General features: G+C 36.1%; 4 protein-coding genes across 4 annotated transcripts; 3 read left to right on the top strand and 1 right to left on the bottom strand.

Annotated features, from left to right (window-relative positions):
* Positions 1 to 1,616: 1,616 nt before the first annotated feature.
* GCK72_026194 (uncharacterized protein) lies at positions 1,617 to 3,790 on the bottom strand (the record flags this gene model as incomplete). The annotated part of the gene is made up of 7 exons (XM_053736724.1): positions 1,617 to 1,679; positions 1,843 to 2,058; positions 2,109 to 3,057; positions 3,261 to 3,371; positions 3,418 to 3,575; positions 3,623 to 3,719; positions 3,768 to 3,790. 7 exons carry the CDS (start codon positions 3,788 to 3,790, stop codon positions 1,617 to 1,619), a joined length of 1,617 nt encoding a protein of 538 aa, XP_053580290.1.
* A 3,757-nt stretch (positions 3,791 to 7,547) lies between these two features.
* Positions 7,548 to 7,911, top strand: GCK72_026193 (uncharacterized protein; the record flags this gene model as incomplete). Its single annotated transcript, XM_003101845.2, has 3 exons — positions 7,548 to 7,595; positions 7,638 to 7,756; positions 7,806 to 7,911. The coding sequence occupies 3 exons, from the start codon at positions 7,548 to 7,550 to the stop codon at positions 7,909 to 7,911; spliced, it is 273 nt and encodes a 90-aa protein (XP_003101893.2).
* A 2,106-nt stretch (positions 7,912 to 10,017) lies between these two features.
* GCK72_026192 (uncharacterized protein) lies at positions 10,018 to 13,056 on the top strand (the record flags this gene model as incomplete). The annotated part of the gene is made up of 3 exons (XM_003101898.2): positions 10,018 to 10,097; positions 10,229 to 10,889; positions 12,805 to 13,056. 3 exons carry the CDS (start codon positions 10,018 to 10,020, stop codon positions 13,054 to 13,056), a joined length of 993 nt encoding a protein of 330 aa, XP_003101946.2.
* Positions 13,057 to 14,815: 1,759 nt separating this feature from the next.
* GCK72_026191 (uncharacterized protein) lies at positions 14,816 to 16,436 on the top strand (the record flags this gene model as incomplete). The annotated part of the gene is made up of 7 exons (XM_053736723.1): positions 14,816 to 14,842; positions 14,898 to 15,005; positions 15,081 to 15,194; positions 15,550 to 15,678; positions 15,848 to 15,970; positions 16,030 to 16,215; positions 16,263 to 16,436. 7 exons carry the CDS (start codon positions 14,816 to 14,818, stop codon positions 16,434 to 16,436), a joined length of 861 nt encoding a protein of 286 aa, XP_053580289.1.
* Positions 16,437 to 17,624: the final 1,188 nt, after the last annotated feature.

Genomic DNA, 17,624 nt, shown 5'->3' with positions numbered 1-17,624 from the left:
TCACAAGCAAAAAAATGTTTTAGTAGGGAGATTAGGACATATTCGTTCTGTTCCTTGTTTCACTTTGAAATCAATGTCATATTTTAGTGATTTTCCTGAGCCTGACGGTGTTTTATAGGGAAAAATGGTATTTCTATAAAGTTTCTATTTTTTTCAAAGCTTTTTAAAGTCGAAATGAGTTTCAAGTTATAGATAAAGTCAGTTGGTGAGTGACAGCTTAACAAAGGTGGGATTATACTGAATGGTTATAAATGAAATGGAAGAGCGATGTCAAATACTTCAAAACTCTAATGAAAAGAGGTTTCTGCCGGAACAACTCACCTTTTTAAGTCCCAAAGACGATTTTGGTGAAAATTATGTTGGAAATCATCTATAACGATGTTATTTTTCTGTTGGTATTTGATAACTGTTGGTATTTGATAAGGAAAAATCGTATTTTTGAGCAGTTTATGCAGTTTCCAATTTAATATTGAAATCAGAATGTCTTTTGTACCGGCCTTCAAGTCATTGGATAAGTGACAGCTTGACAACATTTGAATTATACTGTTCCGGATACAAAAAATTCAGAATTACGGCCCAATGAATGCGCCAAATGCTTCAAAATCCCGACAAAAAAGTTTTTTTTGTCAAGCTAGCTCTTTTTCCGTAGTCACAAGGCCGATTTTGTTGAAATTTGTGATGGAAACTTTTTTTTTTATCATCCATTCTCACTCTCGATGAAAAAAGAACAATAAATTTATATGAGTGATCAATCATTCCGTTCGATTCTCTAATTATGTGATTAAAAGAATATATTAACATCGTGTAATCAGAAAATTGTAAAACAAAAAAGTTCCGACCATTTGGTAGTTTTGTGTGTATGCTATGGAGAGAAGAGAAAAGTGATTTATTTTCGTCGACTAATTCCTTCCTCATTATACTACGTCCCTCCCCCGTTGTCGTCTTCTCGTCCCGCTGCTTCCATTTTTTCCTAATGCCCTCTAAGAATTTAGACCTTCTCAGGGAGAGAAGAAAAGAGTGGTGAATGGATTAGGTGATATGAGGTAATCGCAGGTGTTGCGTCCGATAAACATTTATCTATTAGAATTTATCAAAAGACGGAAAATGACTTAAGAGTAGCAAATGTATATTCAGAAAAGGTCCAAATGAAGGAATGGCAAGTTAGACCCATCTCGCGCTGGCTAAAATGAAAATCGTCGTAATTAACAATTACCAACGATTCAACAACCCAGTTTGCAAGTGCAACGTGGATAATCATATCAAAAATGGATATAATTTCTAACAATTATTTATTTAACATTAAACGTTTTAAACTTAAGAAGAAAATATTGCATTAGGTATACGATTATTACCTGAAAACCTGTAAAAGAGGAGCACCTAGCTGTGCCTGTTCGCAGCGGTTAATCTCGGTTCCGAAAGAAAATATCAAAAAGCTGCTGATTGACAAAAAATCATAAATATACATTCTTCAGTTTTGAAAATTTTAATAACTTCAAACACAGCCAAGCTCGAAAATTTTTCTAGCGAGTGAGCTTACAGGTTCTACAATATGTAGATGGAGCCATTGGAAGGAATAATTCATATTTTTCAAGATAATGACCCAACGGGTGTCAGAATCATAGTATACATTCCTGCATAACGTTTCGTAGTGATAGGATGAGTGTTTCCTTTAAGACGAGCTGAAAATCATTTATAAAAGATTTGACAAAACTTTTTCTGAAAAAACAAAAGAAAAACTGCTAATTCATTTACCAGAATCAAGTTTGGCTCGTCAAATGTTTTTCTTAACACTTTTCAAAAAGTCTTCTTTATATTCATTTTCTAGTAAAATTGTGAACTCACGTTTTTCAGTGGTCTCTGCTCCTCAACCAATTTCAGAATATAGTTCTCCAGACTTAAAAGCGGGCTCAAATCCAAGCTTTTGATTAAAACCAAGAATGAATTTAACGTTTCAATAACTTCGACCGATTGAGGCACATCTCTATTAGCGGATGCACTTCCCATGATTTTTCTTAGAGATGAGCGCAACGCTGACTTTATGGTTTTGATTTGGGTCACCTGGAAGATTTATATTATGAAAGTGAAGCAAAATGAAGGGGATTATGTACCTTCCGTGGCGAAATCTGGTTCATTAAGTTTCTGAATTTGATGCGGACTTCTGACGAGTTCGGAGCAGCGAAGAGTATGAGAGTTGCATAGAGATGTTGTAAGAACTCTTGGGTGCTATAAACCGTTTGCATACGGCGGCCACGATAGTTCTGGCTATTAGCCAAGGATTTTTGCTGTATGTTTATTTGTGGGTCAGCATATGTTATGCATGAAATGGTTGGCACGTTCACAGTTTTATAAAGTGCAATAGCTTCGTTTATTGGAAGAATTGAAGTCTGATGATCTATGGTCATGTCGACAGGAAGACTGGGTGGGCGGCACAGGTTTTGAATCTCACATCCAGGAATCATTCCAACATGGTCATTATTTCGTTTTAACAAAGTTGGAGCTGGACCAGAAGTTTCCAAACTTGGCAGAGCTTCTTTACATGATGATTCGTCTATTTGTGATTGAACATGCGACGAATCGTCATCAAATTGTGAAACGGGCAGTCTGAGTTGTTCTGTTACCTGTTGATGCTGATTAAGAGATAATCCAGGAACGATGAACCACGTTTTCATGAAAGATTGCAAAATTTCTTCTCGTTTTTTCAAATCTTCTGGAGTTTTGCAAAAGTTCTGATCGAGAATATCAAGATACAACTCTCCAGGATTGATTTCGCTTGCCATTAAGTGACTGACGTTATTGGCGGTGTTTGATGAAGTTTTAACACTATGCCCTCCTCCATGCTCCAACTTGACATAATAAGGTTCATAGCGGGTTTTTATTTTGATACGATTTCTGGTCCCTCTCTTCTGCGGTTCGAGTCTTCCAAAGAATTCTATTCTACTTTTTACTCCAGATGCTGTTTTAGAACTATTTGGTTTTTCCAAACGAATTTTCCTATCGTGGGAGACATATTTGATTATCACGTCGTCGTCCATTATTCCTTCGCCGTGAACTCTCATTCTTCAATAATCAATTATATTTAAACGACGTGACCAGAAGGAATGTTGGACAAAAAATGGCTCCGGGATATTTCGCCACTAGACGTTTTGTCACCAATTATAGGAAAATTTCCAAAGCTTTATAAGGAACAAAACATATCACCTTAATTAGCATGGTCAGCGCGTACTAGTGCTATGTCTTTACCTTAGGCATAACAAACTCACTTTTTCTTTAGAGCTTCATTCACTGGATACTGTGTAACAAACGCCATTTGAATCCGTGTATGGAAAAAGTACTTATGTTCTTTCATCATAGCCGGCTTCACCATTTCCATTCTAAAAAGTTTTTAATTGACTGAAACCAATCAAAAGTTCTACTCACTGCATAGCCAAGTCGTCCACAGGGAGAGCAGATTTGTTCCTTTTTAAGTACTCAGTCGCCAATTCTTTAGTGGAAAGTGGAACTGACACAATGATAGAATATTCAGCCAGGAAACAAAGAAGGTCATGTTGATTTTCGTATTCGACAAGTGGGCGAGTCTAAAATGACTAATCTAAAAAAAAAGGTCAAACTGGGTGACACTTACATAGTCTGCCTTTCCAGTGACAACATCTCCTCTAGAATCTTCACACAGAACGATTCGATGGGTATTGTCAGTCAAAATGTAGTAATTGGTAATTGATCTAAATAAACACATGTAATTACCAAAATAGCTCAAAAGTATGACTCACTTTTTTGAAAAGTTTGGGTCCATCGGGATTCTTAGGGTATGAAGTATTTTCAGAATAGACCTGGTACGTAGGCACTGCAGACAACCATTATGAGTCAGCTCATGTAGAACTTGATTGTATAGATCATCTATGTTTTCTAATTTGATACGAGGTGGCTGGTTATAGGCGTCACAGATTTCTTTCAAGCTTAAGAAGGTGCATGCATTTTTGCATTTATCGAAAATGAAATTGTACAAGTACATCAAGTCCATTTTTGTTTTGATAGTATCTAGAATGAGAAATTTAACATTGAAATTCACAAGCTCTATGAAGGTCACAGACAAAATAAAATATAGGTGCGAATAACTTTCAAATTCTACAATTACCATGAGAACCATGGTCATTTCATTTCGTTTTAAGTTTAACCAAGAGCAGATGATTGGAGCTACGTCATTTAATCTAGAATGCATATCAGTAAACAACAGTGGGTGTAGTATGATCGTTAAAAAGAAAAAACGCAAGATTTTGAAGTTTGAAAAAACTATACTACTTTTCAATTTTATGTATTTGCAAATGGCAAGCGTTTTCTAGATTTTCTCGAAAAGTTCACATGCACTTAACAAATCGACAAAAGAAATAGAGATTTCCAAGAAAAAGATGTCATGATAAAAGAAGAAGTATGCTAATTAGATCACAGGGATTGAAAAAATGAAAATAAACTAAGTAAAATCTGAAAACGAAAAAAACATCTCCTTCTGATACTCACTTTACGTTTTCTAAGAATGCGAGTGAAATATAGAGATAATAAAAGGGTAAGGAAATCCCAACAGGCGGAGGTTGTCATAACAACCGATATTTCTTTGTTGTTCTACTCAACCAAAAACAAGTATATCGTTGTTTGGCAATGCCCTCTGTCACACTAACTAACACTAAAACTCCGTTGATTGTCTGTTATGACTCGGATCGTGTTTTGAAATCATAGTATGCTTCCATCGGCGCGTTACAGCTTCCGCCTTCCTGCTTTTCAATTCAAGCTGAAACGTGTGATACCGTATTCAATTAACACCGATGATGAAAATAGTTTGAAAATCAAAATATTCTATGAAATTCTAAATTTTTAGCGTGACATGTTATCAACAGATAATTTCCACGCAAATGAACATTTTTCCACATGATTTCACTGCAAATACGAAATCTCACTTTTTGTTTTTCAATGAGCAATGAATGATTATAAAGTTAATTATAACTTTTAGATTAAAAAAAAAAAACAAACATGAGAAAAAAAACTAAAATATTTTTTATTGTAAACATAACATTTTAAAAACATGGAGACTAATTAATTTATGTTGAGGGCAGCAGTGTGTTTTGATTTCCTCAAACCCGCGAAGAACAATGACGATTCTACCCGAAGTCCTGAAAAATAAATGTGAAAAATTCTGAAGTCAGGTTTCTTGTGCTTACTCACCAACAAAACCCGAAAAACAGAAGTGACCCGCAATTTCAAATACTCTTTGCTGTAAATGTCATATAGTTTATACAAATTTTTGATTATTCAACTTACGGTTCCTCATAATCCAAGAACTTCTTGGCCCGTCGTCCTCTTGAGAGGATCTTGTGGTGCTCTTGGTCCATTTGAGCCTTTTGAAAATCTTCAAGAGATCACGATCTACCCGAAATATCACCCGAGGAATACTGAAAAAAAAGTTTTCATTTCATCTGAAACTTGGCTATTTTCCTTACCTTCAACAAATAAAAATATAAAATTAGAATTCAAAAATAATCAGAAAAGAAGGGGACGACGTCTATACACAAAGACATCTGGAGAGAAGGGGAGTAAAACTAGATTTTCAGCTCCCACGGCTGCTTATATATCATTTTCCTGCGTCTCACTTTCTTTCTCATCAGCCGCTTTCTTGGCTCTCACACTTAGATTATCAAACCGCATAGATTATCAACGTCTTGGACACGCCCTACTCTTATGTTGTCAACAAGATTTTTCATGCGTTAATAACATATGACATTAGCAAAAACCCGTGGCCTCATACTGGAAATATCACCTGACTAAAAAAAGGGGAGTTAGTCCAGCTCTAAATATAATCCGAACTTAAAATAGCAAAAAGATTAGAGCAGCTTTTTGAGGGATTTCTCAAACCATAAATAATCTTGTTCGAGAAAGAAGCGTTTTATTTTGAGATGAGATGTTTGTTACATCTTAACATTATTTTTATGATAAATAATGAAGGTGGATTTTACATCGAACCCTTTTTTTGTGCAATTGTACTTCCGCTGGTCTTTCATACTGCAGCACCAAAACTAGAGACCTGGAAATAATTTTTGCTGAAAGTTAAGAAAAAATAATGCAGGCGGAATCAGCCGCATTTAGCCTCATGACAAGTTTTGGCTAGGTGACGTTTTTTTGTTTGTAGCTTGTTTCCACTTATTTTCCTCTTTTTAGGGTAACACACATCGCACTCGGCAGAAATTTAGTTTTTTCTATTAAGACAGATTCCACATGATTTAACTTGTACTCGAGCTCTCGATTCTGTGAAATTGAAGAATGAAGTGTTTCCTCCCGTTTAGTTTCTTGTTACTGTAAATCATTAAAATCCGTTGACTGACTTTTACGACGCTCTTGCAGCTTCTAGATAGACGCTCCCATCAGCAACTCTGAAACTTCTTCCGTCTTCTTCTAAGTTCTGACTTCCTGTTATCAAAGACCCAAATTTCCAGTTTTATCGAGGAAGCTCTTTCCTGCGTCTCGCTTTCCCTCTCATCATCTGCTTTTTTGGCTCTCACACTTCCACATGGATTAGCAACGTCATGGAAACGTGCTAATCTTATGATGTCAACGAGATTTTTCATGCGTCAATAACACGTGATATCTTTATATAATAACTTGGAATAACAAAAAGATTATAGATGCTTTTTGAAAGATTTTCAAAACCAGAGTTGGCTCTTTCAAAATTCTTGTTTTGCTTGTTGAAAACATAGATCACTGTAAAACAAAAGCCCAGAGCTTGCTCGATTTTGAGATGCTTATTATTTTCATGATAATCAATGAATTTGCATTTTTTCCTGCAGCCCCTTTTCTGCATGAAAAAAGTTTAGCTCTCCTCTCCTTTTGCCACATTAAAGTTTGAACTTTCTTGCTCCGAAAGTTATTCTTCTTCTGAAAAACATAAAGAAGCACTATCCCAAAAAACGTAACTATTTTTGTAGAAGAATCCTGCTGTTATCCGGTTAGAATCCTAGAATCCGGCTATATTCTGCTTTTAGTCCATTTCATCCGCCCGTCCAATGATGTCTAATACATATCACAACGAGATTTTAATTCGATGACTTCCCCTAATAAAATAAATGTATTTGTGACAAAAATTGCATCCTAGATCTTCCTGCAAATACTTGTGATACAAAATGTGCTTCCGATTGAAATGAGATACTAAATTATATAGGAATATTTCTGTTATTAATGACCAGGAAACCATCTGTCAGATTAGGTATCCTCCAAAACATAAAGACATGCAATTAGTTGGTTGCCGACAGTGAGCCGTGGGTGGACTATTAAAGGGGGTTATTAGTCATGATCAAGCCAGACCACCTTTACTGCAGGTGCCCCCCCCCCATTTCTTTTACCTAGAAACGTGTGTCCGATGTCTTAGACGGTTAATGTGATTTTTTCTTCTTTTTTATATAGGTTCTCGTAAATTCTTTTTAACAAGTCATTATTGCTTTCCAAACTCCTTTTTCTTATGTATTGTTTTGCAGACCCTTCTCAACAATCGAATAACATCATCGGCAAAAATGGAAGACAAGAAAGAAAAGAAATACATCAAAATTATAGTTGAACTGGTAAAAACAGTAATTAGAAAAAATTAAAACTTGCCATTTTAGGCTCGAAATCCGGAAGGGGATCCGGTACTTGCCCATTATCGCATAACAGAAAACGTCAAAATGAAACGAGTGAAAGACGATTTTGCTGAAAAGATGAACGAAAGTGTCCGCCTCTATCGGTAAATCAAATGTTACAAGTTAAAAAAATATATTTAACAACGTTTCTAGATTTCTATATTATGGATCATTCGTGGCTGATGATGCCACAGCAAAAACACTTAAAATGGAGGACGGGGATTGGATCGAGGTGTTCGAAACACTAGAAAGTGGATAAGGTTTATGTATTGTTTTATGAATTCGCTATAATCATATGTTTTTGAAACTATTTTTTATATATTTTAGTTTATTCATATCTATCTGAAATTTATTCCACTTTCATGTAATTCAAAAACCATTGAAAGCATCATATCTGTTCATCACATTTCCTAAGAATACACATATTGCTTCTGAATTTTTTGATATTGATAAATTAAACACTACCAACTAACTGTCTTATAAATTTTATCTCAATTTGAAAGTGTATTAATTGCCTTGGTAAAAAAGGCTAAGTGGTTTTCTGGATAGTGGCGGCGGATCTTAATCCGGATATAAGGGCAGAATGCACCTGTCCGCGGAAATAAGAAGATTAGAAGGGGATTAGAACCTTCATTGGTGCATTGGTGTTTCTCTCGTTAACTAAAATTTAGAATAGCATAAAAAAGTGTTTTGAGATTAGCGTTAACTTTTTAAGAGGTTCTTCTAAAAAATCGGAAAAACCACAATCGATAAAAATAGTCCATAAGAGACAAAAGTGAATTTGATTGATAGAGAATAACTATTTAGTGAGAAACCGTAGAAGACAGTTGTTCATTATAAAATTGAATATATACTTCAGATCTACGTCTAATATAAATAATTGGTTAAATGAAATGAGTCAAAACTCCGGAGAACGATCTTAAAATCTACCATGCATCAACCTACCGTAAAACCTCTAATAGAGGGAGCCCCCGGTAGCAATAGTTTGAAACACGATATCTCAACTGTTTAAGAGCTATCAAATGTTCTCTAACTAAAGAAATATTTTACTAATATTCAGCTATATTTTGTCTGTTGGCAACTTTTTGATATCTTCTTTGAGAAAAATGATATACCGCGTTAAATAGGCTTTGCTGGAGACACCTCTATTGAAGGTTTTACGGGTCATATGTTTGCAAAAGGGAGTTACCAAAGCTCTGGGTTGATATCCATTAAAGAATAAAACGTAAGTAAGTGTGCTGGAACACCGTATTCATGACCCACCACATAGCCTGAAACAATTTTTTGACAGAAATCCGTCCCGAATAAATATCTTCAGAGGCATTGATGAAAAGCCAATAAATAGTACCATACACATGGAAATTGGGACAATAACTCGGTGTGTTGGCCATTATGAAACAAAATATGCTTCAGATATTCTTGGAGATATTCTTGGCTGCAGGCACTTAAAAATCCATTATATTAAAATTGAAACGGTTTTTTGGAAAACCATGCTAAAGTATGTGGTCATTTTTGTACCGCATCTGAATAAACCTCCATTTTTGTAGTTGACGCATTTTTTGTGGCAGCAAATTCATTTTGGCTTTCAGGTTCCATAATTTGGCTCTGAATTTTGCTCCGGGCACCTATAAAAAAAAAGTTCTTTCAACAATCATCGGATAGGTGTCATTCAAAAATCTCAACTACTACAAAATTAACTACAAAAGTGGATGTTTGAGTTGAAACTAACAGATACACAAGTACATAACTTTTCTATTACACATTGTTATCTTAAAACAGCAGTAATATGTGTTTCCAGTGGGCTCATTTCAGAGAATTTGATCTTGTCTAGAGACAGAGACCTGTGCCTATTCAAGCCAGGTATTCGGCAGGGTACTCACAGAAATAAGGGAATGAATGAAGAACATATGTGAATCAATCTGCACAGAATTTATTGAAGTGGTGGGCCACACCGCTCCTATTTCTTTTGGTTTCTCTTCATTTTTCAGAAATTCAACAGGCGTTACAGTAACACACCATTTCTCTTCGAAAATAACTGTTCCTGACAATTACTACTTTATAGAATCTTTTGCTCACAATCCCCTCCAATTTTATTCATAATTTACTTCTCCCTCTTCAGAAATCAAAGAAGAAATCCATGAATGTCGAAATAACCGCAAAATATTACTATATTTCGTTCCCAAGACAATTTTTATGATGCACACCTCACATTATTTTTTGGCGCCCTCCTTTGAAGTCAACGCCGCGCCCTCTATTTGTACACATCCGCGACTATCAAAAGTCCATTCTCATTGCGCGTTCCTCTTTCCCCCTTTGTTTTTTACTTCTCATTTTTCCCTTTTTACCATTTTCCTACTTATAGGAGATGCATTCACAGCCGAATTTACAAAACCTACCCGCTCCAGCGTTGAGGAAAATCTTCATGGGTTCTAATTTCATTGAAATGTAAGTTTTTTTGCTGGATTATCGGAATATTATACTGGAAAAGTTTCTTTCGATCATTTTTTTGTACTAATTTTCATTGGTTTTTGAAATAGTGGTCCAAACTAGAATATTTTTCAAAATTGTCTTTCCAGGCAATCATACCGCAAGATCCATCCAAAACTCACCTATTTTATTGACTCCGAAAATCCCGAATCCAATTTACTGGTAGTGATTGTGCAGGAGAATGACGGAGGGATCCACGTGGAGCTGGGAAGCCATTGGCGCTATGTTGAAGTAGACTACCAAAAACATGATGAAGGATGTCTTGTCACTGCAAGCAAGACAACCTTATTGACCGGCAAGGGAATAGTGGAACGATCTGAGGATGACTTGGAATTGGTTTTGAAGCATCAGAGAAAGACACTGGAAGCATTTTCTTTTAAGTTCACTTCTTCACTTTATAATGTCTTTTTTGACAAAATGGCCACATATTTGGAATCGAGAGAGAAGCCTCTTAAAGTGAAAGAGCTTACACTGGAATGTCCGCATACAAGTAATTTCAAACGAATACTCTCCTCTATTGACAGTGAAGCGCTGAGAACAATCCGTCTTTCCAAGCCAGTCACCGAAACTGCAGATGAAGGAATTTGGGACATTCATAACTTTTCAACTCTCGATCAGTGGATGAACGCAAGGGAGTTGTACATTGAAAACATGACGGTGTCTATTCCAATCCGGGATCTGCTACATTTCTGCAGATTCGAAGTCTTTATTCAAAGAATATCAGCGGAAGACGTCATTTCGCTACGTCAGGTATAGTTATTCAGCTTTTCACTCACAAAATTAATGATATATAACCTATTCTCCGTAAGATTCGAGCATCACCACTGTATGTAGGGCGTAGAGCCCACAGGAAAGATTGGGTTTACACAGTTTGTGGGCATGCACTATGAGTCTTCGATAACCCATATGCAAAATTTTTGTGCCCACCTACCGGTCCCTGGGTTACTGTAGGTGCTCAAAGGTGCAAAACTTAAATTTTTTCTTTCGAGTCGAAGAAGCCCAATTTTTTTAGTGTAGTTTATAGACGTTTATTGTAGTTTTTCCACAAAGTTTCAAAAAATTTCAAAAAAATTTTGTCGAGTTTTTCGCAAAAAAACTAACTTTTTGGAGCATTTTATCTCTATTTTTAAAATTTTCGGATCTTAAAACAAAAAACACCCTCGGCAAACTTTATTTAAAATGAAAGTCTTCTGATGAGTTTACAAATAAATGTTATTTGAATAAATTTTAAGTCTGTGCGAAGGTCGAAAAGTGCCCATGTAAAGTACTGAAAATTTCAAAATTGAAGATAAGTCGATTTTCTTTATCAAAATGACTAGATCATTGTTTTTTGAACATTTTTTGTGTTACACTTTTCTTAGCAACTTTACTGTATCCTGCTAAAATTTTGAGTTTTTGCCAAAAAAAAATTTTTTTCAAAATTTTTAAAATGTTAACCTTCAATGATGATGTTAGTTTTCTTTATTTATAGCGTTGGAAATTGCTGCGATTATGTGTTTTTGTTCACTTTGACACTAATATGTGAGCTGGGAATAGTTTTTCCTTTTTTGTTAAGAAGAAGACCCTCTTTTTCTTTGACAAGGTATTGGCCCAGAATGAAACGCGAGATTGTCGACGATATCTTGAGAAAAGATAGACCTTATTGAGACTACAAAGAAACTATATGTTTTACGTGTAACAACTCCGTTTCCAGGAAGTTGCACACACTTTTTATTTGTTGGTCGATTTTTTTTTGATAGAGTCACTTTGAGACATTGTAACTTTATTCACTTCGAAGGACTTCTATAAATTTAAAATGATCTAAGAAGGTGAAGACGTAGGCTACAAAAAATCTGAATACACCAATTTACCAAAACTGAAACCTGGAAAGATACGAGTCATAACGTAAAAATTGACATTACTCGTGAAATCAGAAAGTGATCATTTTTGAAAAACGTCTTGCCTTGAGTGATGTGCACATACATATGTAAATATAAAACTTATTTTTCATTTTGGAGATTTTTGGACCTAAACGCAAGGTTGCAAAATAGCGAAAAACTATTTTTGAAAAAATGTTGAAAAAAGTGATTTTTTGGCAAAAACTCAAAATTTTAGAAGAATACAGTAAAGTTAGTAAGAAAAGTGTAATACAAAAAATGTTCAAAAAACAATGATCTAGTCATTTTGATAAAGAAAATCGACTTATCTTCTATTTTGAAATTTTCAGTACTTTACATGGGCACTTTTCGACCTTCGCACAGACTTAAAATTTATTCAAATAACATTTATTTGTAAACTCATCAGAAGACTTTTATTTTAAATAAAGTTTGCCGAGGGTGTTTTTTGTTTTAAGATCCGAAAATTTTAAAAATAGAGATAAAATGCTCCAAAAAGTTAGTTTTTTTGCGAAAAACTCGACAAAATTTTTTGGAAATTTTTTGAAACTTTGTGGAAAAACTACAATAAACGTATATAAACTACACTAAAAAAATTGGGCTTCTTCGACTCGAAAGAAAAAATTTAAGTTTTGCACCTTTGAGCACCTACAGTAACCCAGGGACCGGTAGGTGGGCACCAAAATTTTGCATATGGGTTACCGAAGACCCATAGTACGTGCTGATAAAAGAATCTGTTCCTATGGCACATGTTGCTCGAGTCTTACAGAGAACACGTTATATGTTTGCAGACTGCAGTTCATTCTCACCATTTCGATTATTTCTTTCTTGGCTTCGAAGTTTACTACGACGAACAGTATCTCCTCGAAGTTCTGGGTGAACCAGATGTGCAACTGACAGCTGATAACGATAGAGAGAGGAAATGGTGGTTCTCCGTGGCTGATGACGACCGGATTGTTGAAGTTATCATCACCAATGATAAATCGATTGAATTTTCGAAAACAAATGGACTGGAAGCTCAAAATATCACCATAATTGTGTAGTTTTAGCCAAATATCATTTGACAGAACAATAATATGTGATAAATATACACTTTCTGTCAATTTTTGTATACTTGATGCTTGATAAGTGCCAATAAATTCTATTTCAGTGTGATACAACTTTAAAACTTGGGTGAAAGTTCAAAAATTGATTTCTTTTGTCCATTCACTCAAGTTTGAAGCAAAGTTTAAACAAATTGGGAAATTTTCGGGTTGAGAAATTTCGTTTTTTACTCATTTTGGTACCAGCAGAAAAGTCATGACCGGACCGTTTTCTCAAGATCTAATCAGTTGTTGATCACATTAAGAAACCGAAAAGAGTGGGGGTCAACATTCTTGTGTGCTAAATGTCATACTCGTAATGTTGTTTTTATGTGTGTGAACCACGAAATTGGGAGTCATATTATTTTGGAGTTTGAGAACGCTTCAAATTGAGGGAAAAATTGTTGAAGTATGCAAATAAAACAATGAGGAACTATGAATCATTTGTTTTTTGAGTTTTGAAAATCGGTGTTTTTCTGAAGACGTGGTGTTTACAATAAGAGATGGAACATCAAGCCATAACATAGTTCTAGGCAGTACGATCTTGATCTTTGAGCTCAGTTTTTTTGATTGCTGGATGCGTTCAGCAAAATTAGAAAATAGTTTTGAAATTCCCAGTCAATTTCCTTTTCAATCATGTAGGTCTCGACCCGTAACCCCAACTTGACTCGAAATCCATTCCTAGAAAACTAGACTGGTCATTTAGCACATTGACCAGCCGTTAAAAGTATATCATTTTTTCGAGAGTCAACCTGGTTTCTATTCCTCTAAATGTCTGGAAAACTTATTCGTCTGTGTCATATGCAGTTAGGTTCATAGTTGCTGGAAGGCAGCACAGTTGGGCTCACAGTTGTTGGACGGCTGGTAGAAATGCGAAGATCTCTAAGCTGATTTCACGGAGTTGCCGAAATTTTTGTCTTAGTCGAAATGAGCTCCAGGATTCAGCAGATGCTACAAAACCTGTTGATGGTGTTTTCAATGAACTTGTTGACTTCGGATACACTATATCAGGTCTTCACATTATTAGTTTCCTTCGATTCCTTCAAGCATTATATTGTTTAGATGACTCATGCACCTCTTGGTCTAAGCGACCAAACACCATTCCGTTCGCTCGTTTCCAGAATTCCTGCGGACTTTTCTAAGTCTCCCCCACTATTTCTCTAGCTCCCCTCCTACAGTCACAAATAGAAAAGCGGCCCCGTTCCGTCCCTTTCCTCAGTTTTCTCCTTACCACCAAACATTTTGCCTTCTCCCTTTTTTCTATTTTGTAGTCTAGATTCAGATGTCTGCAAATGTTTTTTACTCCGGCAATAACTTGTTATAGACCCTTGATGAGAGATGTATACGTCCACCTGTTTGCTCCAAAGCCGGCTCCCTTTTGTTTTTTCTTCGGGAAGTATTTTGCGCGATGAACAAATGCGGTGTGGTAAAAAGAACATCTGTGCATTGAGTGAGGAACTTGTAGAAGGTCATGACATCAAATTATGGAAGAGAAGGCGAGAGAAGTGGTACAGTTGGTCACCACCCCCTTCCAACACACATATATTCACAAGCCGTAAATTTTGATATATGCGACACCCGAATCTTTCCTTCATTTTCCTCACTTTCATATTTATTTGTTTTCTTCTTCTTCGACTGATTTTATATCATTTTTATTGATTTTTCATGACGTTTCAGACTAAACCATCTGTTGTTCCACTCTTGTTCGATACGATAGAACATGTCGTACTCCATCTCGATGACAAAAGTAAGTTACATATATATATTTTTTTGTTGAATAGGCTAACAACAACTTTTTTCAGTCGTCCGAAAGAACTTCCGAAAGATCCCCGGCTTCTTCTCTCTCTCGTTCACCGTCCGAAAGCTCCTTGTCCTCCCTCGGCTCTGATTTTTCGGGTGATGAATACATGGTATGATATGCCCAAATTTCCTTCTCTTAAATTTCATATTTACTGCTAGTTGAATTATTAACTATTTGATTCCAGGAGCAAACGAGATGCCGCACGAGACGCAGCACCAGTTCCACGAGTTCTGAAGATTCGACACTTCGCCCAACGGTCTACTATGTGATCAACGATGAAGGACAACGCATTCAAATAGTAAGTTAAACATTGATGCTCTAATGCCTTTTTGACAATAGTGTGACAAGCCAAAGTCAGAAAAAATGAGGCGACATGCTTAGGAGTATGAGTTCGTGTTTAAGTGAGATGTGAGGAGTAGTCGTTAACGTAGAGAGGGAAGGAATGAGAAAAAAGGGATAAAAAGAGAAGAACATAGGAAAACACTTGTTAAAAACTGGGTGAAAACTGAAAAAAACGGTATGGAGGTAAAAAGAGAACATGTGGTCAGGTATTGAGCTAAATGACAGCACGGGGGTTCCCCACTTGGATACTGTAGCGCTGCTGACACAAAAACCGGTGTGATCCCAATACGTTCTTCAACTTAAACTTCCAGGATAAACGCATCTTCGAAGATTCTTTCAATGCCGAAGCACTTCGAAGATTCTGTGCAACTTATAATGAAGAGCCAACCGATGCTCAAATTGCTGTATTAGCAGACATGTTGCAGATTGAATTCAATCCAGTAAGAGTTTACTCAAAAATTTTATCATCACTTGTTTTTTTCTGATAAAAATAGCCGTGTATGGAACTATCACGGGCCAATTGAAAACCGAACGAGCTGAAAACGGTCGCCAACCTGAAAATCTGGTGTGTTTCAATCTATACAATTAGTTTCAAAATGTGCGTTTCAGAAAGCTCAAGAGAAACAACGGGAATACAGGAAACACATGAAGGAACTATTTTCTAAACACCAGTGGTGTAGTGGGACGAAAAGAACCCAGATCAGTATGGCACTGGGATATAAAGAAGGAAAGGTACGATTTCAATAACATATTACCAATATTTTGAAAAAACAACACACAAATATTTTCAGATGAAGGCGGACCTCCAAAAAATGAGGAAAACAGCGATGGATGCTTTCTTGACCAAAGGGTTCCCGTTGCCGTGCCAGATGAAAACACTTATGAAGTACGAGGAAAAGTACAACAAAACCTCGAAGAAGAAGTTGGCGGAATTAACACGGAAAATAGTATTGAAAACAAACGTTCATGGAGCTCAAGTGAGTGAATTTCATTAAAATCTTATAGCGAATCGTTAAAATTTCAGGTAGTTTCTTTCATGAATCTCGCAAGAGATCGAAAGGCTAAGTTCGAGAGAAAATTGAGGAGAGCAGCGAGAACGCCACTGGTTGACAGTGATTTTGAAATGGAGGAAAATTATCATGAAAGGAATGATGATTACGTGAGAAACGAAGAAAATGGAAACAATGACGATATGTAATTGTCCCAGGATCCTTTACCATCTACTACACCCCGCCTTAAACTTTCGTAAGACTAATTTTGATAAGATTCGGTACCGCCCTCCCCGATGAATTTGATACTTCTTTTCCAATTACATTATTGTCGCTCTCTCTCTCTCCTCCCTTCTTCCTATTTGGCTCATCCTAATTTTCTTTCTTCTCCTGTTTTCCCAAATAATCTAACTGCATTTCACTTCCCTTTATCTTTTGTAATGTCCTGGTTTTTTCCACTATCTCTTCGCTCCCCTCTCTCAGTCCCAAGCAGAAAAACGATCCTGTTCTGTCCTGTTCCGTCCCTCTTCTTCAGCTATATCCTTACGACCCAATCGTTTTACTCTTTTCTCTGTTTCACCCCTTTAATTGATCCTTTCCACTTTTTCCCTACTTATTCAGTTCCCAGGTCAAACCAGACTCAACCGGTCAAGAATTCGGTGTCTGCAAATGTATTTTACTCTGACAATAACTCCACGAATTACCTATTTCAGAGTCTAGAATTGTCCCAGTATCATTGTCCACCTACTATCCGCTTTGAAATATTGTAAAACTAATTATTATAAGATTCGGTACACTCCCCCGGTTATTTTGATATCCTTTTTTTCTTATTGTCCTTCACATTCCTCCCTTCTTCCCATTCGGCTCATCATTTTTTTTCTTTTTCTTCTTCTTCTTTTCTCAAATAATCTATCTGCATTTCACTTTCTCAATGTAACGTTAAAAAAATATATTTCCCAATAAAGTTTCCATCCAACTTCTCTATATCATCATTGTCTAGTGAATTAAGCGCCGTTTCTGGCGTTATCGAATTGAAAACAACAGTTTTAGAAGGTCGAGCTACGTCACTGTAGTCCTTTAGTAAGTTGCGAGTATGTCTCTCGTTTTGTTTTCTTTCATTCCGTCGCATACCACCCATCCAATCTCCACTTTATTCTGTTTAGCCACTGAACTACCCCTTCTTTCTCTGAACGACTTGACGGATTTTCACCCCAGTTTTGGAAATTTGTTGTGATCTGGGGAGAAAAAAATGAGTGGAAAAGAAAAAATATGTCACTTCGGGGCTCAACAGCAATAAATATGAATCCTGCAAGCAATGATAGGCGAGGCGGAGAAATCAAGAAAAGACCACGGACAAGTAGAAAGAAAGAGGTCCAAAACGTTCTCCAGTGCAACAT

This window comes from Caenorhabditis remanei, chromosome X (genome assembly GCF_010183535.1).
Source record: "Caenorhabditis remanei strain PX506 chromosome X, whole genome shotgun sequence".
In the NCBI taxonomy this organism is placed as follows: Eukaryota; Metazoa; Nematoda; class Chromadorea; order Rhabditida; family Rhabditidae; genus Caenorhabditis; species Caenorhabditis remanei.
Note: the sequence above shows the minus strand (reverse complement) of the source record. Positions and strands in the feature narration are given on the sequence as shown.